The following is a 27,391-nucleotide window of genomic DNA, read 5'->3' as shown; positions in this document are numbered from 1 at the left end:
ACGATCAGGCACTGTTATTGTTTATTTGTGCTTCCACAGCGGTTCCATGGCAACGTCTACACACGTTGCTATGACAGCGATGTACACGTTGCGTTATTACGCATGGACCGGGGGTTAACGTAGGGTCACAAGGCAGTGCGCGCATGCGCGGTGTTCAGCGGTGAACGCCGGCGAGTAAGCACAACACCTGGGGTAAATTGTTCTAATTAATGTAATGTCCTATATATTTGAGATGTTTTCTATGTAATGTTTGTATCACTTGATCTTGAGGAAGGTCCCTGTGTGGACCGAAACGTCGATCTTCTTTTTTTTTCTACCTTCGATGGAATAAACACCATTTGAATTCATAAGTCCGTGAGTGCAGCTTGCTTTACTTTATTTATCTACAATTTAACTCCCTGGAAGTCTGGCACCCGGCAGGCCTTTTAAGGCACAACTATATACTTTTAGCGTGAGTGCTGAGAACTGTTGTATTTTTATATATATATATATACATATACATACACACACACACTACTTTTATTTACTTTATTAAACTATATATTAACTTTCTAAACTTAACTTTGCAGGCATTAGAAGGAATGCCCGAGAGCTCAGACAGGCCCCCTGCAGGCACTGCATAAGCCGGCCATGTGATCGCAAAGACCCCGTGATTACATGGCGGGGGGGTCAGATCGGGCAGCGGGGAGGGGGGTCTGTCTGAGCTCCCAGGCAGACACCAGGATCGTGACCCCCATCTGAGGAATGGCGGGGAACGTTAAGCAGAAAGGACGGCAGGGACGTCATCCTTAAGGGGTTAATCTTATGCTGTGGTTGACTCCTTTCTAGGGACTTTTTGGTTTAGGGTATGGCAATGCGGGGTAATTGATCTAGTCAGGCAATAGTTGCAAGATACAACATGAGGGAGGAGGCTAAAACCCCCAAGGAAGCTACGAAGAGCTCAATAAAGTTTTATGGATTTGAATATCTGCCGCAGGGTGTGCTGTGAGTTGTAGTCCTCCATTTTGCACTCTACTACAAGGCGCGATGTCACTGTGCTGTAAGCTCTGGGATCAATTACTATATTTATTTATAAAATATTTTACCAGGAAGGAAACTGAGATTTCTCTTGTTTTCAAGTATGTCCTGGGTCCACAAAACATTGCATTGACACAACAAGGTACAATCAAATACAAAAACAATATCAATACTTAATATATACAAAATTTAACATAGAACAGGTAGGAAATATATAATCAACCATGACAGGCACATTCTGTTTTGAGATATGTAGAGCTGATCTCTTAGGTTTGGGGAAGATTTGAAGGTGTGCGGGAGGTCGTTCCATAATTGTGGTGCTCTGTAGGAAAAGTAGGATCGGGCTGCTTTCTTTTTGTATTGAAGTAGACTAAATAAAGTGCTGGTACTGGATCGGAGGTTATAGGAAGTGGGTTCAGCCTGGGAGAGCATTCTGCTCAGGTAGGGTGGGAGCTTCCCAGAAAAGCTCTTAAACACAAGGCTGGAAAGATGAAGGGTGTCTGGATTCCAGCGACAGCCAGTTTAGTTATTTTAGCATGTCACAATGGTGGATCATGTAATTACATTGTAGCACAAAGCAGCAGAACGACTTATACAATGTATTAAGTTTATTAAGGTGGGTTTGCGGTGCATATACTACACCCCTATAATTAATGATTAGCATCAGCATTTGCTGTACAATCTTTTCCTTTACTGTAGGGCTTAGACAGGATTTATTTATGTACAGGACACCTAGTTTTGGATAAAGTTTAGATGCAAGTTTTTCTATGTGGAGGCCAAAGGATAGATTGGGGTCTAACATCATACCCAAGTATTTGAAAGAGTGGACTGCGGTCAGTGTGCTATTTGAATTTGTTTTGATGCATAGTTGGGAATTTTGTAATTTGTGTAATTTAGGTACTGTTCCAAGGATCTTTGTGCCAGTTTTGTCATTGTTTAGGAAAAGTTTGTTTTTTGCGATCCAATTTTCTACCTCTGTGAACTGGTCTTTGAGCACAGCTTAAAGCTGTGGTTGATTGGATTTGTTTGCATATATTACTGTGTCATCTGCGTACATGTGTACTTTTGAGGATTTGCAGACATTAGGCAGATCATTTATAAATAATGTGAATAGTAGCAGCTGCCCCGGGCCCAGTTACTCCTGGGGGGCCCAAAGCAGCTGCCCCGTGGGCCCCGTCGCCTGCATTAAAAATATTTCCCAAATGGGCCCGCAGTTCTAGTATTGCGGCTGCAACGGGGCCCGCACACTTAGGGCCACCCAGTGAGTTCCAGCAGGGATCCGGTCGGTGCTGTGGCCCTTTAACAGCGTGACCGGGCCCCTTGCTTAACGGCTGCATGGGAGGAAGTGACGTCCGTGAATCACTTCCTCCCACCTCAAAGACATCGGGCCGCGCGGGAGGCTGAGCCAGGATCCAGTGAGGAGGGGGAGCAAGGAGAGCCAGACCCCCAACTCAAACTACCCAAGCCAGCACACTATACCCCAGGGAAAGAAGCCTCTTGCAAAGGTAGGAAACTGAAGGGTGTCTGTCTGTGTGTGTGTGTGTGTCTGTGTATGTGTCAGTATGTCTGTGTGTGTCTGTGTGTCCGTTTGTATATCTGTGTGTTTGTCAGTTTGTATTTGTGTTTGTGTATCTGTGTGTTTGTCAGTATGTATTTGTGTTTGTGTGTGTGTCAGTTTGTATATCATTGTGTTTGTCAGTATGTATTTGTGTTTGTGTGTCAGTATGTATGTCTGTGTACCAGTCAGTATGTCTGTGTAGGTATGTATGTCTGTGTGTGTCAATATGTCTGTCACAGTGTTAGTATGTCTGTCACAGTGTGTGTGTGTGTGTATCTGTATGTTGTCAGCATGTATGTATCTGTGCATGTATCTGTATGTATCTGCATGCGTGTCAGTGTTTGTATCTGCATTTGTCAGGTTATGTATCTGTATCTGTATGTTGTCATTGTATGTTGTCAGTGTATCTGCATGTGTGTCAGTGTGTGCATCTGTGTGTATCACTGTGTGTGTGTGTTTGTGGCAGTGCATGTGTATTTGTGCATACATCTCAGCATTCAACACTACACGCAAATACACACCTGCATTCAAACTTCAATACTACATATAAACCCACCTCTTTTTTTAAACAACAATTATATACAAATACACCAGTGCATTCATAAACCAACACTACACATAAATGCTTACTTGCATTCAAATGCTATCTCCACATACAAACACACCCCTACATTCACACAAACATACTCCATACAAAAACATGCTTACACTCAAACACACAAATACTGCTCAGTGCTAAATACAACCCTGCATGCATGGGAAAATGGTAGCGTCCCAGCTGTCAAAGCATTGTTGGAGTTGCACGACAGATGGGGATCTACCTTTTGCCCCCTCTTGCCCAAAATAATTAATGCACTAGAGCCCTCTCTACTTCACGTCTGCCTCTGCGTTGGGGTGGGGGGCATGATTGCATGCCAGGGAGGGGATGACAGGGTCCAGGGGGCCCAAGCAAATGTTTGCCCAGGGACCAATCCATATTAAAGACGGCCCTGCGAACACCACTGGGAGATGAAGTCGCTGTCAGATCGAAACCAGGTTAGCGAATCACCATTACCTGAGTTTTTTTTAGTTGTGCAGTAGAATGTCTTGTTCTACTGTGTCAAAGACCTTTGCAAAATCAAGGAAAATAACTCCAGTTAGGTCTCCTTGTTCCAGGCCAGTTTGGATGTCTTTGCAAACTTTTAAGAGGGCAGTTGTAGTGGAGTGATTCAGGCGAAAACTTGATTGATCAGGGGTCAGATAGTTAGATTGCTGGTAATACCCACATAGTTGCGTATGGACGCATTTTTCTAAGATTTTTGACAATACTGGGAGCAATGATATTGGGCAATAGTTAGAAACCAAAGTAATGTCACCACTTTTATGGATAGGCACTACTCTTGCAGTCTTCCAAAGTTTGGGTATGGATCCAGACACCATGAGGTCAGGCTTTTTACATTGCAGCAGTATAAACAATATTTATTGACGTCATTTGTTTATTACAATTTTGGGTAAAAAAAAAAATTAAAAAAATTATATATAGTTATTTGTTTTATAAAATGTAACATGCTGGAAGAAAGATTAGTCACCCATTGTTTTTAATGTATGGTCTCCAGTGAACGAGGCAGGCTTTATAATAATATGTAGCATTAAATCAAATAAGTGATTGAGGATTGTCCCAAATCAATAATGTCATTACATCAATAGCATGTAGTGAAATTCGATACATACTGAAAGGCTCTTCAGCCAGAGGACCATCACTATAAGTCCCATCTATTTTGAGGTTCATCTAGTGGTTTCTATTAAACCATACTGCAATCATTCTTTGATTTGTAGATAACTCACTCACTGTACATTATTGGTGAGCTTGGAATGCTAAAAGTTGATCTACTATTTTGACATCTGATTGAGAACTGTTTGTGAGGGATGTTTGGATGGATAACCAATATGGATGAACAGTATACATACATATCATATACCAGCAAAAAAAAAAAAAATGATTGTCATAAGTTTAGACATTTTATTAGATGATCCCTAGTTGTGGTGTGTGTGTATTTGTCACGATGTGATCTTGAAGACTGAAAATTATTTTCTTGGCCATTATTTTTATTCTAAAATATATTAAAAGAACACTCTAATCTCCTTTAGGAGTTAATTGGGCATCCACTCTTACCTTATAAAAGTGCCTAATTAAAGAGAAATATACACTTTTATTAAGCATTTAGCTTAGGGTGAGGGTGTTCTTCCTGACTTGTTGCGATTAAAGATGAGCGGACACCTGGATGTTCGGGTTTGCTGGGTTCGGCCGAACTTCGGCAAAAAGTTAGGGTTCGGCCTTGAACTTGACCCGAACCCGAATCCCATTGAAGTCAAAGGGGACCCGAACTTTTGGACACTAAAATGGCTCTAAAAAAGTCCTGGAAAGGGATCAAGGGCTGCAAAAGGAAGTAAAATGGGCGTAAGAGTAGGACAAACGCTCTGCAAACAATTGGGGTAGCCCCCAAAATATTGGGACATATAAAACAAGAAAACAAAGAATAAGTGCACTTGAGTATAACAATGGCTGGGTGAGGCCGGTATAAATGTCTATTCTGCACAAGGTACAGACAAGTCTGGTGGGATCCATGCCTGGTTCATTTTAATAAACGTGAGCTTGTCCACGTTGGCTGTGGACAGGCGGTTGCGCTTCTCTGTGATACCGCCCCCTGCTGTGCTAAACACATGTTCAGACAATACACTGGCAGCAGGGCAGGCCAGCACCTCCAAGGCATTAAGGGCAAGCTCAGGCCATGTGCCCAATTTGGAGACACAGAAGTTGAATGGGGCAGATCCATCAGTCAGTACGTGTAGGCATGTGCACACGTACTGTTCCACCATGTTGCTGAAATGCTGCCTCCTGCTAAGACTTTCCATAACAGCTGGTGGTGCTGGTTGTTGTGGCGTGCTGACAAAGTTTTTCCACATTTCGGCTATGCTCACCCTGCCTTGTGAGGTGCTGGCGGTGCCCCAGCTGCGTTGGCGACCTCTTCCACCTCTTCTCCACCAGAAGGAATGACAGCATTTCAAAGGCCAGGAATTTTGAAAAGCTGGCATTCAGGGCCAGGTATCGCGGGTGGGTAGGGGGGATACATCCTCTTTCTCTCCAGTGATTATTTTTATTGGACTGCAAGAAATGCACCGCAGGCCGCAAATGTACTATTTAGCGCCAAAAAAAAGTGAATTAGTCAAACTGCAATGTCACAGCATTATTTAAAAATGCCTAGATGTTGCCCACTGAGCTACCAGAACAGGATTAAAGTAACGTATAAGTGTGGTGGTAGACAAGGAACAAAAGACTGCAGTTGTGGTGGATGTGACAATACCCAGTGATTATAACATCAGGAAGAAGAAACAGGAGAAGGTGGACAAATACCAAGGACTGAAAGAAGAACTAGAAAGGATGTGGAAAGTGAAGGCAATAGTACTCCCAGTTGTGATAGGAGCACTCGGGGCTGTGACTCCCAAGTTGGGGGAGTGACTTCAACAGATTCCAGGTGGGACATCTGAGATCGCTGTCCAGAAGAGTGCAGTTCTAGGAACAGCTAAGAAACTGTGCAGAACCCTCAAACTCCCAGGCCTCTGGAAGAGGACCCGAGAATGAGGAATAAACATACCACCGAGGAGGGGTGAGAAAATGTACTTTTTTATTATATATCTATATGTGAAACCACAGATGGCTAGGGCTGCACTCACCTGTACATGCATATATTATAGGGTGCTGCTGGGGCCAATTAATACAACATACAAAATACATAATCCAACACACTCGCTCATTCACTAAACAGCGATTTCAAGACTCAGAAGTTGTAATGGTTTTATTTAAAAACACCTCGCCTAGGCAAGAAATAATAGAGGTTTAGTTACAGTATATGATCATACATTGCATAACCCTGCCACATCGTCAATGTACCTGCCAAGAATAGGCTACATTTATGGTGTGGCAGGCTTATGCAATGTATGACAGGTAATTTAGGCATGGTGAAGGGATGGGTCAGGAGCCTGAATTCAGGAGGTGCCCTGCTAGATTTTGAGGCAGATAATAAACTGTGAACACAGACAACACAAACATGTACACAATGACAAATACCAACAACCACACATATAAAACATGCCGAGAAAGAAAGGTAAACAGATTCACATACACAACATGACTTCATAGAGGTGGTCAGACCTCGCATTCAGCACCTGTTGATAACATAAATATGGTTTATTGAAGGGGAGCAAGTTCCCAACCTGCCCTCCATCCTCCCCCCCCCCCATCCCCCCCAGATACGTCACCAGAATGTCGGATCCGTAAATGGTTAAGAACTATAGTTCAGTTTTACTAGTACTGATAAAAATCTAATTTACATTGTTCTTGTTGACACTAACTTTAAAAGATTTTAGGTTTCAGTTCCCTTTTACATCTCCTTCATATTATAACCTACCCACAAACCCAGTTTCCTTAAACTCATATGTTTGCTAAAATTCTATAGAAAACCCGTGTAGAGTATCATTCCTACAGAATACCTCCATTAACTCCAGAGGACTAACATTTAGCCATGAAATATATTCTGCTACTACTAACAGCTCTGTGCAGTCTCCCTCTATCAGGTAATAATGTTTGTTTTTCTTAACACAACAACCCCTTCGTTTTTGTTCCACATTGAATAATGCTCTTTAATTTGCATTTTAAAGAAAAACTAAAAATGTTCACTGATTGAGCTTGAGAAAGCAGGTTATTTAAATTGATTGAAAATTTGTGTCTTGTGTAAGTAATTTACCACAGTTTTAACATCACGATACCAAAATAGTTACCTGTGCACTAACCAAATAGCAATATGCATTTAAAGAAAGATTTTGCCACTACTACGGTTATCATTAAAGTGTAAGTTTATCTGCCAATATCAAGGCAAACATTATAGGTAAGTCCTAGTCTATGCTAAACATTTGTGAAATTGTGAGATGGAGCAAAGTGATTTATTTTCTCTAAAGTGGGAATTGGGGAGTTTACAAGAAAAATAACAAATTTAAAACCAATGTAGGTCAGTGCTCCTCAAGGCACTTGTAATAGTCCAGGATTTAGGGATTACTCTGGTGTTTTAAGAAAACAAAAAAACAAAAACAAAAACAGTTTTGAGTCTAAGGTGCTTTTAGTTTTTTGTATTAAAACTCCTCAGACACACCCAGACAATCCTTAAATCCTGGACTGTTAGGCAGGGACGTTTTAGCTGCGAGGCAAACAAGGCATTTGCCTTGGGCGGCATTTTCCAGGAGGCGGCAAAAGTCTTGTTAACTGACAAGCCATTCCGGCTCCCGTCATCACTCTGCGGCACGTGAGGAAGCTGAGAAGAGTGCTTAGCGGAAAGTGCTCCCTCGCCAGCGCTGCCCGACCGGCAGCCACAGGGAGAGGGAGAAACAGCATTCCTAAAGGTATGGAGGCTGGGGGGGGTTAAAAATAAATAAAGTGAGTGTGTGTGTCTGTAAGTCTGTTAGTGTGTGTGTGTGTGTGTGTCTGTCTGTCTCTGTTAGTCTATCTGCTGTTTTCTATCCCTATCCCTGGGAATCAGGGAAATTGGAATTGTACATTTATAATTGTACTGCACTGTTGAATATGTTGGTGCTATATAAATTATAATAATTATTCTTGACTCAATCACCCATGGAAATTAAACCACATAAGGAGATCACTGATGGCATCCTGAGTTACATACATATCCTCATTTGCACATCAATGCTCAAATCCTTTGAGTATGGCCCAATGAAAAATGTTAGATATCCCTGGACTAGTATAATGCAATATAATAAGGTCTTAAGCATTTAAAGGGCGAATTATGGTAGGATGTTTTCAATGTAATGCACTATAGGTTTTAACTAGGCAACTGGCTTACAAAGCAACAAGGACCTTTTGTTTTATATATAAGTGGGAATGTGTTTTTTTTTTTTTAAAACAACCTTTTCTGCAGTACCCGTTGTATCTGTATGTTACTACCAAGAGCAAGAAATCTGTGAGGTTATGTCAAGGAAGTTCCCGATTCGCTTCCCCTTTCTCTCTATTGCTGTGTCTCTTTCTTCCCAGACAGTGCCTTGCCCTTTCTGTTTCAAAAAGTGGTGACCCATGTTTAACTACTGACTTCTGGATATTTGTTTCCTGTTTTGCCTGTTCCCCTTCTGTGCATATCTGGGAAGTCTCTCATTTTTTTGTTTATTCCAATTTTTTATTATTTTTTTTTTTTTTTTAAACTCAACTCACAGGGACACGCGTCACCCATTAATCTTTACTTTCTTTTTTGCCTGCAGCCATTCCCACACCTGCACCTCGGAAGCAAATATGCTTGAATGCACCTTAAATGCATCTTCCATGCTTGGGCTTGCTTTGACATAAAAGTAGACTTTTTATTTATTGTCTGAACATTGCTCTGTGTCCGATAAATAGGAAGTATGGTGTAAGTTTTTAGTTTCCTTGTAACCCCTGAATGGAGTGTCACTTTCCTCATGTGTGGTTGTCATACTGTTCCAAACAATTACATTTAGATTCTAGTTCAGTCATTGTGCTAGTGAACTGAATCGGACATAGTTGGGCGTATGCAAGTAGACATAAATTCAATGCATAATTCATATACATGTCAGGTATCAGTGGAGACATGGCACATATACATATACCAAATATTTAATACATATTAATAACTAATTGCTTTTATAGTATAATGTTCATTTTTGAGATATGAAACTCATCTATTCTATTAGCTATGTGTTGATGCCTACCATTATGCCTACCATTTAACTTGGACAAGGAAGTCTAGAGAGTCAAATGGATCTGTGGCTAGATTATATACGGATATATATATTATATTGCTCTCTTTCTACAGGGGCCTATTACATTGTTGGTGGTCATGAGGCAAAGCCACACTCCAGACCCTACATGGCATCACTGCAGGACAAAAATGGCCATTTCTGTGGGGGATTCCTCATCAACAGGAAATGGGTGCTCACTGCAGCACACTGCTTGGAGTAAGATGAACTGCTCCTATTTAAAACAATCATAAATAGATCTTTTAATCACTGCTAGAACTACATATCGGGGGCGATACACAGCTTTAATATGGATTTTGTCACTAGTTAGGTACATTTCTTTAAATGGTGTAGAATCATAGGGCTAAATATAATAACTAGATGCTACAGTCATAGTGTGTATAATCTCACCAACAAAAACCCATTATTGTCCACATTTCTGTAACCATTTGGAACTTGTTTAACCACCTTTATATAAAAGTGATACATTTTCAGGTCAATTTTACGTGTTGCCAGTTACAAACTGAAAGGCAAAATAGTACTACTTTACAGTGAGTTTCTCTCACTGTAATACCACATGCTAAATTTCTTCTCACCAAAAGGATAAAGTAATCTTCCATTGGTGAGACAACCTCATTTTCCATATTTGTTATTACGATCCCAAGCAGTTTAGACATTTTTGGCATTCTATCTCTCAAATATTTCATACATACAGATAGAAGTCTTAAGCAGTTACTCCTTACATCAGCTCACTTTAAGCATGTGAATACCAACCATCCATCACGCCATGACATACACTCTTAATCCTATGTAGCGAGGCAGTGTGTGGGAACGTGTAGATGTATTTGTCTAGTGTGGCTGTGTGTATCTCTGTAGAATATCAGTATTTAAAAGGGACACTGTAGTCACCCAGACTACTTCAGCTCAATGAAGTGGTCTGGGTGCCAGGTCCCTCAGGTTTTAACCCTTCAGATGTAAACATAGCAGTTTCAGAGAAACTGCTATGTTTACATTAGGGGTTAATCCAGCCTCTAGTGGCTGTCTTCTGGACAGCCGCTAGAGGCGCATCTAGGGAGCTGACGTCGGACGGGGAGGAGAGGTCGCCAGCGCCAAGGGAGCGCTGGATAAAGGTAAGCTGCTAAAGGGGTTTTAACCCCTTCAGCGCCACTGGAGGGGGACCCTGAGGGTGGGGGCACCGTCAGGGCACTATAGTGTCAGGAAAACCACTTTGTTTTCCTGACACTATAGTGATCCTTTAAGTGTGGTGTGAGCGGGGTGGGCCAAGGACCACTCCCCTTTTATAACCACTCCACTCGTATTCCTACCTTTTTTCCACAACTGGATGAACATCTTGGAAAATCAGTCCACAGATATTAAAGGGAATGTAGTTAATAAAATTAGTTACATAGCTGAAAAGAGACTTGCGTCCATCAAGTTCAGCCTTCCTCACATATGTTTTTTGCTGTTGATCCAAAAGAAGTAAAAAAAAAAAACAAAAAACAAACAAAAAAAACAAACAGTTTGAAGCACTTCCAATTTTGCAACAAGCTAGGAAAAAAAATCCTTCTGGTCCCCAGAATGGCAGTCAGATTTATCCTTGGATCAAGCAGGTATTACCCTACATTGAAAGATTATATCCTTGAATATTCTGTTTTTGCAAGTATGCATCTAGTAGCTGTTTGAACATATGTATGGACTCTGATAAAACCACTTCAGGCAAAGAATTCCACATCGTTCTTACAGTAAAAAAAAAAAAAAAAAAAACACCTTTCCTTTGCCTTAGACAAAATCTTTCTTCCAGTCTAAACGCATGACCTTGTGTAGTATGTAAAGTCCGGTTTGTGAAAGCGGCACTGTCATGCCGAATTCCGTTTTTTTTTTAACCCCCCTCCCGCCTCAACTACATCCAATCGACCCCCTAGTCATCCCCAAATGCCCCTATGCCCCCCACATTACCTATTTTTTATTCTTTATTTTCTGCCCGATCTTTATTCAGGGCGCCGCCATCTTTGTGTGGGTAGGTGAAGTCCCTGTGGGACACGTCATCTGCCCACACTAGATAGCCCTGAGATTCCCGCACATGCCCAGTGAAACACCTGGACATGCGAACAGGAATTTCACCTATTCATTCATTCATCAGACAGACGAATGAATGAATAGAAAAAATCAGACGAACAAACTAACACTGTGTATCAGTGTTAGTTTGTTCGTTCAGTTTATTACAAGGAGGGAGCTACCGGCGTGCAGCTCCCTCCTTGTAATATGTAACTATAGAAGCGGCAGGGAGCAGAGCTCCCCACCACTTCATAAGCCCCCCAGGTCCCCCCCTCACTCTATGGGGGTCAATATGACCCCCATAATAGCACAAGGGAGATTAAAATCTCCCCAATGCCCCTACTCGCTATATCGCGAGTAGGGGCATGTCCACTAAACAGTGAGCAGCCTGTGGCTGCTCACTGTAAAAAAAAAAAAAAAAAAAAAAGGGTAATAAGGGGGGGACGAGGGGCCTACTGTCCTCCCCCGCCGGCCCCCACCCCTGGACGGCGGGTGGGGGCCATAATGGGAATGAGGGGGGACCTACTGTCCTCCCCTCAGGCCCCCACCCCTGGGCGGCGGGTGGGGGCCATAATAGTAATAAGGGGGGGGGGACCTACTGTCCTCCACCCCCCAGCCCCCACCCCTGGGCTGCGGGTGGGGGCCATAATAGTAATAGGGGGGGGGGGACCTACTGTCCTCCCCCCCGGCCCCCACCCCTGGCCGGCGGGTGGGGGCCATAATAGTAATAAAGGGGGGGACCTACTGTCCTCCCCCCCGGCCCCCACCCCTGGGCGGCGGGTGGGGGCCCTAATGGAAAAAGGGGGGGGGGGGACCTACGGTCCTCCCCCCCGGCCCCCACCCCTGGGCGGCGGGTGGGGGCCATAATAGTAATAAGGGGGGGGACACCTACTGTCCTCCAGCCCCCGGCCCCCACCCCTGGGCGGCGGGTGGGGGCCCTAATGGAAAAAAGGGGGGGGGACCTACTGTCCTCCCCCCCGGCCCCCACCCCTGGGCGGCGGGTGGGGGCCATAATAGTAATAAGGGGGGGGATCTACTGTCCTCCCCCCCCCCCGGCCCCCACCCCTGGGCGGCGGGTGGGGGCCATAACGATAATGGGGGGGGGGCCTACTGTCCTACCCCCGCCCCCACCCCTGGGCGGCGGGTGGGGGCACTAAGTAAATTCCCCCCCCCCCCCCCATCAAGGTGACTAGGGGTGCCCAAGCCCCTAGTCACCCACCCCCCACCCAAATAAAAAATGCCCCTACCTACCCCCCTCACCCTAAAAAATAGTGAGGGGGGAATAAAATTGCTAACCTGTAAAGTAAAATTAAACTTGCCATTCGACGTCTTCTTTTTTCTAAAATCTTCATTTTTCAGCCCCAAAAAAGGCCAAATAAAAAACCATCATAGCCGTCGAACTAAAAATAAAATAAAAAACCCGAGCGCACAAAAAAATAATCCATCTTCACCCATGGAGGGCTCCGCGCAGACTATTATTACTATTATGGCCCCCACCCGCCGCCCAGGGGTGGGGGCCGGGGGGGGGAGGACAGTAGGTCCCCCCCCCCATTACTATTATGGCCCCCACCCACCGCCCAGGGGTGGGGGCCGGGGGGGAGGACCGTAGGTCCCCCCCCCTTTTTTCCATTAGGGCCCCCACCCGCCGCCCAGGGGTGGGGGCCGGGGGCTGGAGGACAGTAGGTCCCCCCCCCTTATTACTATTATGGCCCCCACCCGCCGCCCAGGGGTGGGAGGACAGTAGGTCCCCCCCCTATTACTATTATGGCCCCCACCCGCCGCCCAGGGGTGGGGGCCGGGGGGTGGAGGACAGTAGGTCCCCCCCCCCCTTATTACTATTAAGGCCCCCACCCGCCGCCCAGGGGTGGGGGCCGGGGGGGAGGACAGTAGGTCCCCCCCCCCCCTTTATTACTATTATGGCCCCCACCCGCCGGCCAGGGGTGGGGGCCGGGGGGAGGACAGTAGGTCCCCCCCCCCCTACTACTATTATGGCCCCCACCCGCCGCCCAGGGGTGGGGGCCGGGGGGGAGGACAGTAGGTCCCCCCCCCTCATTATCTTTATGGCCCCCACCCACCGCTCAGGGGTGGGGGCCGGGGGGGGAGACAATAGGTCTCCCTCCCTTATTTTACTTTACGGCCCCCACCCGTCATTTAGGGGTGGGGGGCAATATTTTTTTTATTTTTTTTCTACAGTGAGCAGCCACAGGCTGCTCACTGCTTACTAGACATGCCCCTACTCGCGGTATAGCGAGTAGGGGCATATTATTTACTAATACCAAGTCATTTTTACTTGGTGTTAGTAAATTTGGCTGAAAGACCAATTTAGGTCTTTCAGCCTTTTAGTAGATAGCTCCCTGATACCGTGGGAATTAGGGAGTTATCTACTAAGCGGCTGCAAGATGCAGCCACAGCAATGAATAGGATCGGAGTTTCATTCATTTGAATGAAATTCCGATCCGAACAAAGTACCGAATTGCATCCTAACACCAATGGAGAAACGGTGCTCATTTTGTTAGGATGCAATTCGGCAGTTTTGCCGGCGTTCTGTCTAAGTGACAGGACTTTCGGCAATACTGACAGGAAGTATTGTGGGAACTGGGAGGAAAGCTAAGGATCATGGGAAAATTGCTCTGACCAGCGGAAATGAAGCACACTTTGCTCCTCCACTGGTCAGAGCTGGTCAAGCGGAGGAATCCCATAAGACAAAGAGTCCCTACTTTGTCTTATGGTTTTAAAGAAAACTAAAGAAGACAGGAAGAAAAGAATAACAGATCCTGAGAGAAGAGGAGAAGAGGAAGAGATTGAGGAAAGGTAAGTTCGGCATGACAGTGCCGCTTGAATAGATTTCCACACAATGGTCTGTATTGGCCCCGTATATATTTGTATAATGTTATCATATCCCCTCTCAGGAGACATTTTTCTAAACTAAATAGGTTTAAATTTGTTAACCTTTCTTCATAGCTGATATGTTCCATTCCTTTTATTAATTTTGTAGCCCGCCTCTGCACTTTCTCCAGTGCAATAATATCCTTTGTTAGAACAAGTGCCCAAAATTGCTCAGCATATTCAATATGTGGTCTTATCAGCAGAGCCGGACTGGGAAAAAAATTAGTCCCGGGCATTTTTCAATCAGAGCGGCCCCCTAAGAAGGGGGCAGGGCCAGAGAGGGTGTGTTTTGTCATCACTAATGACAAGCACGCCCCCTCTCAAAGTGAGCATGTTAGTTCAATGCGCAGAGCCCCGCTAAAGAGCTCTAGCATTAGAAAAAGGCCCTGTATTTGTTCTGCGCAGCGCAAGCAAATTTAATAACATGCTTGTGCTGTGTTTGCTTTTAAATTGTCTCTGGTGTCTCCACAAGTGGGATACCAGAGGACAAAAGGGCCAGGAATGTGTTTGGTGCCTGCTTGTGGGATTGCGTGTGTGTAGAGTGTGGCGTGGTATTGTGTAAATAGGTCAATTTCATTTGTGTTTGTGGTGTAATATGTGTGGCTAGGGGCTGTAGAGAGTGTGTGTATAGGGGGCATAGTGTTATAGGGGATGTAGCGAGTGTGTGCATACGGGCTGTAGTGTGTATAGGTGACGTAGTGTGTGTAGGGGTTGTAGAGAGGGTGTGTTTAGAGAATGTTGTATGTGTTTGCTGACAAGGAATGTAGTGTGTGTGTAGGTGGTGCAGTGTGTGTGTGTAGGAGATCGAGTGTGTAAAGGACCCAGAGTGTGTATGTGTGTATATAGAGGATTAAGAGTGCATATAGGGTAAGGGATCTAGCGTGTATCTGGAGCGTAATGTGTGTAGTGGTGAAGTGTGAGGGGTGCTGTAGTGTATATATATATATATATATATATATATATATATATATATATATATATATATATATACACACATACACATATATATATATTTGGACGTATTGTATGTGTGAGGGGCGCAGTGTGTGTGTGTGTGTGTGTATGTAAGAGGGGTGCTGTGTGAGGGTGTTTTTATCTGCCGTCACATTCTAGGTTTCTAATTTTCTTTGTCTGTTAACTCACTGAGGGTTATATATATATATATATATATATATATATATATATATATATATATATATATATATATATATATATATATGTGTGTGAGCGAGGGTGCTGTGTGTGAGCGAGGGTGCTGTGTGTGAGCGAGGGTGCTGTGTGTGAGCGGGGGTGCTGTGTGTGAGCGGGGGTGCTGTGTGTGAGCGGGGGTGCTGTGTGTGAGCGGGGGGTGCTGTGTGTGAGCGGGGGTGATGTGTTTGTCTGGGTGCTGTGTGTCTTTAAGCAACTAAAATGCAATCTAGAACAAGAACAATGTACCTTTTTTCTACAGACAGACAAAGGTGCCATTCTATTACAGTGCCACATGTAAAGACACTGAGATCTTTGGCATGACCCATTGTACTTCATTTGTTTGTCTATGGAGATTTTATAGCTGGATTTTATGCATCTGTTTGCAATGAGTGATGCTAAAACATTTACTCAATAATTTGTAGGGATACCCACATACTATTGGACATATATTGTACATATGCACAGAGCACACCTTAATCTCACAAATAGTACTATACACATATTTATTTCCATTAGATATCCTTGAATGTTGAAATGGACCCCCAGGGGAGGGTTTTATATATGCCTATATTTCCAGTTCACATATGTATAGGAGAGACTTTTATCAACGCCTGCATGGCCAGTTATATATATATATATATATATATATATATATATATATATATAATAGAACAGAATGTCTGCACTCACATAGAGAAGCTTACTTTATAAAAGTGGTACTATGATCATTAAATATAACTTGCAAAATGCAAGGCATTCACCTTCCTAGCTTTAAAGCCAGCAATCTTTTTATTTAAATTTAAATATTTTTTTTCTTAATAAAAATAAAACGTTATATCCCCCCCCCTCCCTTCCCTTCTTACCTGGGAGGGGGGGGGGGGGGTGCCGTGGTGCCATTGAAGCAGCCATGCTTCCTTCCCTGGTGGTCCAGTGGTGAGAGTGAACTCTAACCTGCAGGCTAGAGTTCACCCTCGCGAGATCTGAGCGTTGCCGCGGTAACCACGGCAACACTCAGACCTCGCGAGAGGACCCGGCGGAGCTGTTGGATAGAGCTCCGCCGGTCCTCTCTCCTGCTTCCCTCACTCCTCAGCCCCGGGCGGCCGCCTTTAACAGTGTCTCTGGGCCGGTGAGGGAGATCTTTGATCTCCCCACCGGCCCATGGAGACAAACAGCGGGGCCGGCGCTCGGGTAGCACTGGCCCTGCAGGGGCCGGCAGGGGAGATCCTGTGATCTCCCCTGCCAGCCTCGGCCCCACGGCCATCGCGGCCCACCGGGCATTTGCCCGGTGTGCCCGATGGCCAGTCCGGGCCTGCTTATCAGTGATTTATAAAGAGGCAAAATGATATTCTCGTCCAGAGAATGAATGCCCTTTTTCATGCATGACTATACCTTACTGGCCTTAGCCACTGCTGATAGTTTGTTGTCTATAACAATTCCCTTTTCATGTGTGGTTATCCCTTATTCGCTTCCATTAAGGGTATACGTTGCTTGTGTATTCTTTATGCTGTAGTGCATAACTTTGCATTTTTCCATATTAAATTTCATCTGCCATTTGAGTGCCCAGTCCATCTAAATACCTCTGCAGCTGTCAGGATCTTACCTGGTGTGGAGTCCGACGTGCAGAGTTATACGCTCACCCTTGCAAATAATCACAGACCAAGGTGACCAGGCAAGAAGCCACCTGGGCTGTGAGTCTGTGCACAGGGCTGTGCAGGAATAGTGCTCCAAGTCGCAGTATAGGCAAGGATATCCAGAAGAGTAGTTGTGGAAAGCCAAAGTCAGGGGAATCCAGAGCTCAGAGTAATCGAGGAAATAAGCCAAGGTCGGAAGCCGGATCAGTCTGAGAGAACACTGGATCAAGATACGAACAACAGTAACCAAACAGTAGAACCAGAGTCAATGAACTGACAAAGTTCCCAAGGCGAGGCAGTGGTTATATATCCAGCTAATAATCTGCTTCAGGTGTGCACAAGTAAAGTTCCGCCCCCTCAGTGCTGGAGATAAGGCAAGGCTGGACATTGGCAAAAATGTGAATAGTTGAGTGGCTCAGAGGAAAGAGAGCAGGACCAAAGCAGCAAAAGTCCAGAGTTCAAATCCCCCTGACTGCCACCAGGATGTTAAGCACACCTGGCCTTCCACAAGTCATGATGGAGGTTGTGACAGCAGCAAAGTAATGTCTTGCTCACATTGTATTATTTTACGGAGTTTTGTGTCATCTGCAAACACTGAAACATGACTTTGAATGCTTTTTTCAAGATCATTTATAAACATGTTAAATAGAATAGGTCCCAGAACAGAATCCTGAGGGCCACCTCTGTCCAGCTTGAAAATTTACCATTAATGACAACTCTTTGTACTTTATTGTTAAGCCAATGTTGTACCCAAGAACAAGCATTTTCATCTAGACTGATTTCCTTGAGTTTGAACACTAATCTATTGTGTGGAACTGTATCAAATGCCTTGGCAAAATCCAAATAGATCACATCCACTGAAACACCCTGATCTATACTTCTACTTACTTATTCGTAGAACGCAATCAAGTTAGTTTGACATAAGCAGTTAGTTTGACATAGTATTAACCATAACACTGCAGATATTTGTGGAACATATCTCCCAATATGCTAAACCAGAAAATGTCACACAAACTGGCCCACAAACAACTGGTAACCAGTTGCAGATGTTTGTGGGCTAAATTTTCCATAATACTCAAGCACCCTACCAATTGGTTGAGCATTACAGTAATGTAGTCCACAAACACATATTTTATCCTATTTTGTGTGGTGGTTTCCTTTAAGTATTCAAGGTAATGTTAATCCATATAATGAAAATGTTTTCACCCTAGTACCATTTCTCCAAGATGAAATGCATTATAAATCTCTCTATGCAGCAAAATTATACGGCATTATGTTGTACACTAGCCTTGCACATCACACACAATACATTATAAACAACACAGAGCATAGTAGAATCAATAATAGCACACAGCAATTGCAGAAAACAAATGGTGGAATATTATAGTAACAGACAGTTCTGTGTCTCTGTTGAAGGCCTTTGACATCCATGTGTGTGGTTCTCGGTTCCCATAAGCTTTCTGTGACGGACAAATATGTGCAGATGTTCAGTGTCTCGAAAGCTGTTCAACACCCAAAGTACAACAATGTGACCTTTGAGAATGATATCTTACTGCTTAAGGTAAGACTTGATCATTCATAACACAGCCATGCATGGAATTTTGATATGCTAGACATAATAATATGTAATTAAAACATTTTAAGGTGTCTCTTTCAAATCAAACTTACCTTTCTGCTATTGTTTCCTCTTTTCTTCCGCTTTCAGAATTTGTACATGAAATGAAGTGAGATCAGCCACGATATGTAAAGGGCAATGAGCAACTTTTAAAGAGAGCGCTCCTCATAGCTCATCTATCAGTATGGGACCACTAACTGTGGCCCTAGCTGACAGAGGGGAACCCTAGGAATTGAAAGATACTTGAGGGATCTTGGTACCACCAGGGACTTAACCCCTGCTGGCACCTTCTCTGCATCACAGTCTATTTAAATAATTTGCCATTTGTCTTATCCCTCCTGGAACATCAACCCTGTTACATACCTTAGTATCATCAGCAAAAAGACATATCAGTTTATTGATAAGCCTTCTATGGGCAACAGTGTCAAAAGCATTACTGAAATATAGGTAAGCAATGTCTAATGCATCACCCTGATCTATTATTTTAGTTACCCAATCAAAAAAAATCAATACGATTAATTTGGCATGATCTCCCTGAAGTAACCCCATTTTGTCTCTGATCTTGATCCATGTGATTTCAGATGTTCAACAATCCTATCCTTTAACATTGTTTCCATTACTTTTCACTATACTGAAGTAAGACTTACTGGCCTATAGTTGCCAGACTTCTCCCTACTACCTTTCTTGTGAATGGGCACAACATTCGCTAACTTCCAATCTTCTGGGACTACTCCTGTTAACACTGATTGGTTAAATAAATCTGTTAATGGGTTTGCTAGTACACCACTAAGCTCTTTTAATAATCATGCCTCATTAACTTATTTGTCTTTACTTTTGACAGTTGAAATAGAACCTCTTCCTCTGTAAACTCACATGTCACAAACTACTAATTTGTTCTTTTTCATAACTCAGGTCCATTTCCTTCACTTTCATCTGTAAATGCTGAACAAAAATATTCATTGAGGCAGTCAGCTAGACCTTTATCCTCTTCTAGATACCGTCCTTCTTTTGTTCTTAATCTTACTAATCCTTGTTTTACTTTCCTTTTCTCATTTATGTATCTAAAAAATATTTTGTCCCTTTTTTTACTGACTGTGCTATTTTCTCTTCTGTGTGTGATTTGGAAGCTCTTATAACTTGCTGAGCCTTTCTCTACCTTATCTTATAGATCTGTCTATCTTCCTCACTCTGTTTTTTTTTTTATAATTACTAAATGCTAACTTTTTGTTTTTTTACTATTTTGGCCACATCTGCGGAGTGGTTTCTTACATTTTTTTACTGACAAGCCTAAAGCAATTTTCTGTTGCCTTCAGTAGTGCAACTTTTAAATAATCCCATTTCTCCTGGACTCCATTTTAACTGCTCCAGTCTGATAATGACTCCTTTACACATATTCTAATTTCAAAAAAGTCTGTTTTTCTAATGTCTTAAACTTTTGTTTTTGCATAGATTATGTTCGCCTCACTAACTTTTATTAGGCTAGATTTTATGCTATCCTTCACATACAGGGCCACTCCTCCCCCTTTCTTGCCTTCCCTGTCTTTTCTATAAAAAGAGTACCCTGGTATTGCTCTGTCCCAGTCATTTTTCTCATTATACCATGTCTCAGTAACAGCAACTAAATCTACATTATCAGTTGCCATTATTGCCACAAGTTCATGGATCTTATTCCCTAAACTGTGAGCATTTGTAGACATGACTCTACGCTTATCATTTTTTAACACACTTGCTGCAGGCACCTTCTGTCCTTGTTTTGGGGGGCAATTGGATTGCTGTTTTATAGCCCTTTTGCCCCTCCCCCTCCTCCTAATTTAAATACATCCTAGCAAAACCTCTGAACTGCTCACTGAGAACATTTGTTCCCTTTTGAGAAAGATGCAAACCATCTTTTTTGTACAGTTCATTTCCATTCAAATCAGAGCTACCATGAGAAAGGTGTGTGTAAGGTGTTTTTAGGTGAAAAAAAAACACAAAAAAACACTTTAGAGACAACAGGGTAATCCCTAAACCCAGGGCTGGTACTTGAGGAAATAGACCAATAAGTAGATGAGTCGCAACTAGCATAAAATGCGTAAAACAGATGACATCTTTCTTACTCATGTGATGCTCCATTTTAATTTATATTTAAATTAAAGATTTAGCAAATTACATCACAATCCACTTCGCTCCTGGCACAGCCAAGGCACACATTGCAAATCAGGAGAAACAGAATTATTGGTCTGTTTTTTTCACTTCTTTACAACTTTTCTCTATGCTGACTGCATGGAGGCACCAAGTTCCAGGATAGAAAGGTATGAATTTCTACATATAGTTTTTATTACCTTGCCCTGGTATTGCTCTGTCCCAGTCATTTTTTTTAGAACGAGAATCTGAATTTAAGTAAATGGGGATCTAATCAGTGAAGCCCTGTGAAAGCTAGAGCTAAATTGAACTCTATGAAACCTGTTGCATAGGTTGGAGCAGAGCTAAGTTGATATTTCAGTAAGGTCTTAGGAAGCAGCAAAGTCCCTTTTTGTTCAACAACCTTAAATAATTTAACTTTTTTTATTTTAATTTTATATTATATACAGGACTTGTAATGATATACGCTATTCTTTGTTTCACTCCTCTTTGTTAGCTGAATCGCTCTGTTGTTATGACTAGCGCGGTGATACCCATCAGACTTCCATGTAGACACTCGAGGGTGGTGCCCTCAAGTTCCTGCTCGGTCGCTGGCTGGGGGTATGTGTCTGATTTACATGTCAGTCCAGGTGTACTGATGGAGGTAAATGTCACCGTGATCTCACGAAATACTTGCAAGAAGGCTTATGGTTACATTGCACCGAGTATGCTGTGCACTGCTACGCCAGGCAAAATTAAAGGTTTCTGTGGAGTAAGTAACAAATGTCCTCTATAACAGCCTAATGTGGTCTTACCCAACTGTGTTCAGTTTTGTGTAATCGCTATACTATATTTTAATCATTGATTTTCTTATTTCTGTAGGGTGATTCTGGAGGACCTCTTGTGTGCAGAAAACGTGCGGAAGGAGTGGTGTCTTTTTCTGGAAGAAAATGTGGAGATCCTACTTTCCCGGATGTGTACACTCGTGTGTCATCTTTTGTGCCATGGATTTTAAGAGTTATAAAGAAGAACTGAATGCTGTGGCATGTAAAGTGATAGTCAAATGTTTTAAACAGTGTCAAATTTACTATGGCAAAATAGGCCACTTTCATTTATTCACTATCTACTAAATTGAAATTGCATTACAGCAAATGAGACCCTGTGGTTTTAAATGTCTCTCTTTGCAGAGGTTTGAGAGTTGCTGCAGTCAATTTGTTACTGAATGGTAACCAAACAGACACAATAAGAAAAATACGTATAATGATAAGTGTAAGTATAGGTTTTGGACAAAATTTATAGTTGGAGTATAATTATAGGTTAAAGAGGCACTGTCACACCCCCAGTCCCACCCCATAAAAATGGAATTTCACTAAAACCCCTAATATCTAACCCAGTCAAAAGATATATTGATCAAAAGTAGTGACTACCTTGTCTAAGTATTTTTTTCTTCCGCCTGACACTTCTAGACACTTCTAGACCACTGTCTAGAAGTGTCAACCCCAGAGGAATTGGATCTATCTATGGAGCATCCCGTGGTCTCGCAGGACCCCCCTAGACCTCAATGCTATACTTTCCTTGCTATGATACTCAATACCTGGGTGCTTCCATTTTGTTCTGCTGTGCCCATGGTGTCTGTAGTTGGCTCTCTGTGGGATTATTTTGACCGATCGATTGTGGGTTAAATAGCTTAGCAATTTAAATGGAAGTGTGCTGAAATTACCTCTATAGCATTAGGAACACATTTATTAACATACAAAAAAGGGAAAAAAAATACCTTCTTCCCAACCACCCCATCTGAGATAATTAATCCTGGCTGAGATAATCAATCCTGATTATTTCAGCCACTCCAATGCCTTCCCATAGGAAGGCTAGGTAGCTTGCAAGACAAATTGCCACACTGTGCCAGTCAGCATTTCAAATGAATGCATCTCCATTTATAGTGTGAAGATGCTGAACGTCGGCCCTTGCATTTTCGCAGTCCCTCTAGTTGCTGTGACAACCACTTGAGGTGGTGTTAGGCAGGAGTGCAAACACTGCCTTTTCTTAAAAAGGTAGCAATTACACTGCTCGGGATGCAACATGCTCTAAGCACCAGTATCAGTACATTAAGCTGTAGTGGTTCAGGTGCCTATAATTTCCCTTAAAGGGTTACTCCAATTCAACTTCAGTGAATTGTGTTTGTACGTGCAGCATTTTATTTTGGCTTAGAGCATGTTGCATACTGAGCTACCTTTTTGAGAAAAGGCATTTAAGGATATCAATCATTTACCTTCTGGAAGTGTAACGTCACCTCTGCCAGCGTCATCGGGGTGCCATTAGCTAGAACTAGAATTCCAGGCTTACTAATGTAAATTCTGTGCAACTTTTCGAATGTCAGTCATTGGCTGAATGTTGATCACCACAGCTTCCAGTTCTGCAGAAGCTGTAAGTGCATCACTGTACCACCAGGAGCATTTGAGATCGGCGGAGGGCTGCAAACCATTTAGCATTACTGGGGAACAGGGCCAGGGAGCATTGGAGAATGGCGGAGGGATGCAATCCATTTAGCATTACAGTGGAACAGGGCCGGGGGACTCCTAGCATCATAACCACTACATTATGCTGTAGCGTTTATTATGCTTAAAGTAACCTTTTAAATCTCCACCAATTTCCAAAGATTTTAAAAGATAATTTTTCTCAATAAGTCCATATATCACATTTAAACAAACAAAAAAACCAACCAAGCTGAATTTAAAAAAATAAAAACAAGTAAAAAAAGAGGGGCATAATAAGATTAATTTTAAAACCAAACTTGCAAAGTGACAGCCAATTTAAATGGCTGTTGAGCATTTCTTCAAAAATCTATTTGCAGCACTTATATCCATTTCCTCTTCCTCCATATAATTCAGAGATAAGAGGTACACCAATAGCAGATAAAAACAGACCACAGTCACTGAGGTAGATAATCAAAGTTATAGTGAACATACCTCCCAACAATTCATATGGCCAGGCGGAGGCTGCTATGAGACATCTAGGTTACGAACTAATCTAACTTACTAATAACTGTTGTAGTTTTAAAAAAAAAATACACATTACAGGTAGTTCTACAGGTAGTTCTTGACTTTACAAACTAATTGGTTCCAAAGCCTGGTTAATAAAGTGAGAGTTCATAAAGTGAGAACTAATTTCCCATAGACCGCAATGTAATAAACATGGGTTCCATTCCTGACCAACAAATATTTCCATTGAAAACCTTAATTATGAAGTACAAATACAATATGAAAGCATAGCAAACACTAACTGTGGCCCTAGCTGACAGAGGGGAACCCTAGGAATTGAAAGATACTTGAGGGATCTTGGTACCACCAGGGACTTAACCCCTGCTGGCACCTTCTCTGCATCACAGTCTATTTAAATAATTTGCCATTTGTCTTATCCCTCCTGGAACATCAACCCTGTTACATACCTTAGTATCATCAGCAAAAAGACATATCAGTTTATTGATAAGCCTTCTATGGGCAACAGTGTCAAAAGCATTACTGAAATATAGGTAAGCAATGTCTAATGCATCACCCTGATCTATTATTTTAGTTACCCAATCAAAAAAAAATCAATACGATTAATTTGGCATGATCTCCCTGAAGTAACCCCATATTGTCTCTGATCTTGATCCATGTGATTTTAGATGTTCAACAATCCTATCTTTTAACATGGTTTCCATTACTTTTCCCTATACTGAAGTAAGACTTACTGGCCTATAGTTGCCAGACTTCTCCCTACTATCTTTCTTGTGAATGGGCACAACATTCGCTAACTTCCAATCTTCTGGGACTACTCCTGTTAACACTGATTGGTTAAATAAATCTGTTAATGGGTTTGCTAGTACACCACTAAGCTCTTTTAATAATCATGCCTCATTGACTTATTTGTCTTTACTTTTGACAGTTGAAATAGAACCTCTTCCTCTGTAAACTCACATGTCACAAACTACTAATTTGTTCTTTTTCATAACTCAGGTCCATTTCCTTCACTTTCATCTGTAAATGCTGAACAAAAATATTCATTGAGGCAGTCAGCTAGACCTTTATCCTCTTCTAGATACCGTCCTTCTTTTGTTTTTAATCTAACTAATCCTTGTTTTACTTTCCTTTTCTCATTTATGTATCTAAAAAATATTTTGTCCCTTTTTTTACTGACTGTGCTATTTTCTCTTCTGTGTGTGATTTGGAAGCTCTTATAACTTGCTGAGCCTTTCTCTACCTTATCTTATAGATCTGTCCATCTTCCTCACTCTGTTTTTTTTTTATAATTACTAAATGCTAACTTTGTTTTTTTACTATTTTGGCCACATCTGCGGAGTGGTTTCTTACATTTTTTTACTGACAAGCCTAAAGCAATTTTCTGTTGCCTTCAGTAGTGCAACTTTTAAATAATCCCATTTCTCCTGGACTCCATTTTAACTGCTCCAGTCTGATAATGACTCCTTTACACATATTCTAATTTCAAAAAAGTCTGTTTTTCTAATGTCTTAAACTTTTGTTTTTGCATAGATTATGTTCGCCTCACTAACTTTTATTAGGCCAGATGTTATGCTATCCTTCACATACAGGGCCACCCCTCCCCCTTTCTTGCCTTCTCTATAAAAAAGAGTACCCTGGTATTGCTCTGTCCCAGTCATTTTTCTCATTATACCATGTCTCAGTAACAGCAACTAAATCTACATTATCAGTTGCCATTATTGCCACAAGTTCATGGATCTTATTCCCTAAACTGTGAGCATTTGTAGACATGACTCTACGCTTATCATTTTTTAACACACTTGCTGCAGGCACCTTCTGTCCTTGTTTTGGGGGGCAATTGGATTGCTGTTTTATAGCCCTTTTGCCCCTCCCCCTCCTCCTAATTTAAATACATCCTAGCAAAACCTCTGAACTGCTCACTGAGAACATTTGTTCCCTTTTGAGAAAGATGCAAACCATCTTTTTTGTACAGTTCATTTCCATTCAAATCAGAGCTACCATGAGAAAGGTGTGTGTAAGGTGTTTTTAGGTGAAAAAAACAAAACAAAAAAACACTTTAGAGACAACAGGGTAATCCCTAAACCCAGGGCTGGTACTTGAGGAAATAGACCAATAAGTAGATGAGTCGCAACTAGCATAAAATGCGTAAAACAGATGACATCTTTCTTACTCATGTGATGCTCCATTTTAATTTATATTTAAATTAAAGATTTAGCAAATTACATCACAATCCACTTCGCTCCTGGCACAGCCAAGGCACACATTGCAAATCAGGAGAAACAGAATTATTGGTCTGTTTTTTTCACTTCTTTACAACTTTTCTCTATGCTGACTGCATGGAGGCACCAAGTTCCAGGATAGAAAGGTATGAATTTCTACATATAGTTTTTATTACCTTGCCCTGGTATTGCTCTGTCCCAGTCATTTTTTTTAGAACGAGAATCTGAATTTAAGTAAATGGGGATCTAATCAGTGAAGCCCTGTGAAAGCTAGAGCTAAATTGAACTCTATGAAACCTGTTGCATAGGTTGGAGCAGAGCTAAGTTGATATTTCAGTAAGGTCTTAGGCAGCAGCAAAGTCCCTTTTTGTTCAACAACCTTAAATAATTTAACTTTTTTTATTTTAATTTTATATTCTATACAGGACTTGTAATGATACACGCTATTCTTTGTTTCACTCCTCTTTGTTAGCTGAATCGCTCTGCTGTTATGACTAGCGCGGTGATACCCATCAGACTTCCATGTAGACACTCGAGGGTGGTGCCCTCAAGTTCCTGCTCGGTCGCTGGCTGGGGGTATGTGTCTGATTTACATGTCAGTCCAGGTGTACTGATGGAGGTAAATGTCACCGTGATCTCACGAAATACTTGCAAGAAGGCTTATGGTTACATTGCACCGAGTATGCTGTGCACTGCTACGCCAGGCAAAATTAAAGGTTTCTGTGGAGTAAGTAACAAATGTCCTCTATAACTGCCTAATGTGGTCTTACCCAACTGTGTTCAGTTTTGTGTAATCGCTATACTATATTTTAATCATTGATTTTCTTATTTCTGTAGGGTGATTCTGGAGGACCTCTTGTGTGCAGAAAACGTACGGAAGGAGTGGTGTCTTTTTCTGGAAGAAAATGTGGAGATCCTACTTTCCCGGATGTGTACACTCGTGTGTCATCTTTTGTGCCATGGATTTTAAGAGTTATAAAGAAGAACTGAATGCTGTGGCATGTAAAGTGATAGTCAAATGTTTTAAACAGTGTCAAATTTACTATGGCAAAATAGGCCACTTTCATTTATTCACTATCTACTAAATTGAAATTGCATTACAGCAAATGAGACCCTGTGGTTTTAAATGTCTCTCTTTGCAGAGGTTTGAGAGTTGCTGCAGTCAATTTGTTACTGAATGGCAACCAAACAGACACAATAAGAAAAATACGTATAATGATAAGTGTAAGTATAGGTTTTGGACAAAATTTATAGTTGGAGTATAATTATAGGTTAAAGAGGCACTGTCACACCCCCAGTCCCACCCCATAAAAATGGAATTTCACTAAAAC

At 42.1% G+C, this 27,391-nt stretch overlaps 1 protein-coding gene across 2 annotated transcripts; it reads left to right on the top strand.

The window, feature by feature from the left end:
* The first annotated feature begins 7,091 nt into the window (after nt 1-7,091).
* LOC134612917 (serine protease 57-like) lies at nt 7,092-27,123 on the top strand. Of its 2 annotated transcripts, none has more exons than XM_063457378.1 (5): nt 7,092-7,186; nt 9,442-9,583; nt 18,544-18,688; nt 26,533-26,787; nt 26,898-27,123. In XM_063457378.1, exons 1-5 carry the CDS (start codon nt 7,135-7,137, stop codon nt 27,048-27,050), a joined length of 747 nt encoding a protein of 248 aa, XP_063313448.1. In that variant the 5' UTR covers nt 7,092-7,134; the 3' UTR covers nt 27,051-27,123. The 2 variants fall into 2 exon arrangements, with proteins under 2 accessions (XP_063313448.1, XP_063313447.1); XM_063457377.1 differs by lacking the exons at nt 26,533-26,787; nt 26,898-27,123 and adding exons at nt 21,360-21,614; nt 21,725-21,950.
* The last annotated feature ends 268 nt before the right edge of the window (nt 27,124-27,391 follow it).

This window comes from Pelobates fuscus, chromosome 5, assembly GCF_036172605.1.
Source record: "Pelobates fuscus isolate aPelFus1 chromosome 5, aPelFus1.pri, whole genome shotgun sequence".
NCBI lineage: Eukaryota > Metazoa > Chordata > Amphibia > Anura > Pelobatidae > Pelobates > Pelobates fuscus.
The sequence above is the reverse complement of the archived record's forward strand: the minus strand, read 5'-3'. Positions and strand labels throughout refer to the sequence as shown.